This window comes from Austrofundulus limnaeus, unplaced genomic scaffold (assembly GCF_001266775.1).
Source record: "Austrofundulus limnaeus strain Quisiro unplaced genomic scaffold, Austrofundulus_limnaeus-1.0 Scaffold1191, whole genome shotgun sequence".
In the NCBI taxonomy this organism is placed as follows: Eukaryota; Metazoa; Chordata; class Actinopteri; order Cyprinodontiformes; family Rivulidae; genus Austrofundulus; species Austrofundulus limnaeus.
In genome coordinates this window covers 105,245-106,842 of record NW_013953593.1, presented here as the reverse complement: position 1 = coordinate 106,842, position 1,598 = coordinate 105,245, and the positions used below count along the sequence as shown (strand labels likewise).

Sequence of the window (1,598 nt, the reverse complement as noted above, 5' to 3'; positions counted from 1 at the left end):
ATATATATATATATATATATATATCATTTTTGTAGTAATTTCTGTGATTTAGTCATCAAACTCAGCTTAATTGTAAATTGGTAAGCACAAATGCCTACCCACTAACATAAGTGAAAAATAGTTGTGATACATAATTGGTTGTTTTTTTGTCATGTTTTTCACAGCCTTCAGCTACTTATGGCATGTGGCAATAAGTTGGTGTCTCCTAAGCTCCAGGAAGGTCAGGTGCTGAATGGAATGCTAATCCATAAAGTTTATAAAACCAAAGCACTGTATGTGAGACCATCGAGAACACTTTTAGTAAGTTTTCTTTTTTACTTGTGGTTGTTGTTTACTTGTTTGTTGTATTCCTGTTAAAAATATTGAATGTCACAATTTCATTTCTGTAAACACTTCTAAATTTTATTGTTGTTTTTCATTTAAGTCTGACTCTGAAGACGAAAACGAAGCGACAAACAAACCTATAAGCGTGTTCACCATTGATGACAAGGGTGACGATGATGATTGTGTTGAAGTTGATGGTCCACAAACAAGCATGGAAAGTCATGTTACCACAAGACCAGTTACAAGGTTTAGCAGTCGCTCTCAAAATCATCATGAAGGTGGCATTCCATGCACCAGCAGCAATAATGAAGGTGGCCATGACATCAACCTTGATCCTGCCAGTGCTGTGAAAAGGCAGAAAGGAAAGCAAGAAGATGGCCATTCTTCCATGAGTGGTCATAACAAAAGCTGCTTTGAGAGAAGTAATGCAAACCTTGGCACAAGACCTCATGATGATGACTATTCTTCATATTTAACACTGGTTGCAGCTATCTCTGATGAATCTTCAGATGATGAAATAAACATGGCTTTAATTGCCAGTATGGAAAGTCAACTGTGAGTACCACACATATATTTTGAAACAGAAAACATAAAAATAATTTGTACAATAATGTACATAGATAAAGTTAGAAGATAAAAAGTAACAACATTGTCCACATATTTTGATTAAATTACTTGATGAATGCAGTTCCATTTGTTATAGATATATAGATTTTGATTTTTCTATTTTGACTCTCTTTAGTACAGAAAATGTTCCAGTTCAGGAGATACTGCTAGATCTGTCTAGCAAACTTAACCCTCAGCACCAGTGCAAGTTCAACATAAATCGCTCTGCAGTCTGGGAAGGAGCCTTGCGAGGTTTTCGACGAGCATCTTATGACCCCAACTCCATGATCTATGTGAAGTTCTCAGATGACTTGGGAAGGAATGAAGAAGGAGTTGATCTTGGTGGGCCACGAAGGGAGTTCTTGAGGTTGCTAATGGAGACCATTGCTATTTCCCCTATGTTTGAGGGAAAACAAAACAAGAAGAACTTGGCTCTTAACAGTGCTGGTAATTATTCCCATAAAGGATTTCAGCTTTTTTAGGATGGTTTTTACATTATCCTTTAGCACATTTAATTTTTCATAAAATTTTGAATTTTTTCTCCATTTAACATATAATTATTTTGTTTTGCAGCTCTAAGAGATGACTGGTACTACCTAGCTGGAAAAGCCATAGCAGTGAGCTTGGTGCACGGTGGTCCTCCTCCAAAATTCTTCTCACCAACACTT

The 1,598-nt window shown here is 36.4% G+C and overlaps 1 protein-coding gene across 1 annotated transcript in view; it reads left to right on the top strand.

Annotated features, from left to right (window-relative positions):
• LOC106534500 (G2/M phase-specific E3 ubiquitin-protein ligase) overlaps window positions 1–1,598 on the top strand; it is a gene marked incomplete at its 3' end in the record, with an annotated part of 7,612 nt that overhangs the window by 1,285 nt on the left and 4,729 nt on the right. Inside the window, 4 exon segments of the mRNA XM_014031152.1 lie at window positions 165–300; window positions 425–879; window positions 1,067–1,377; window positions 1,504–1,598. Of these exon segments, the coding sequence (XP_013886606.1) occupies window positions 165–300; window positions 425–879; window positions 1,067–1,377; window positions 1,504–1,598 (997 nt within the window).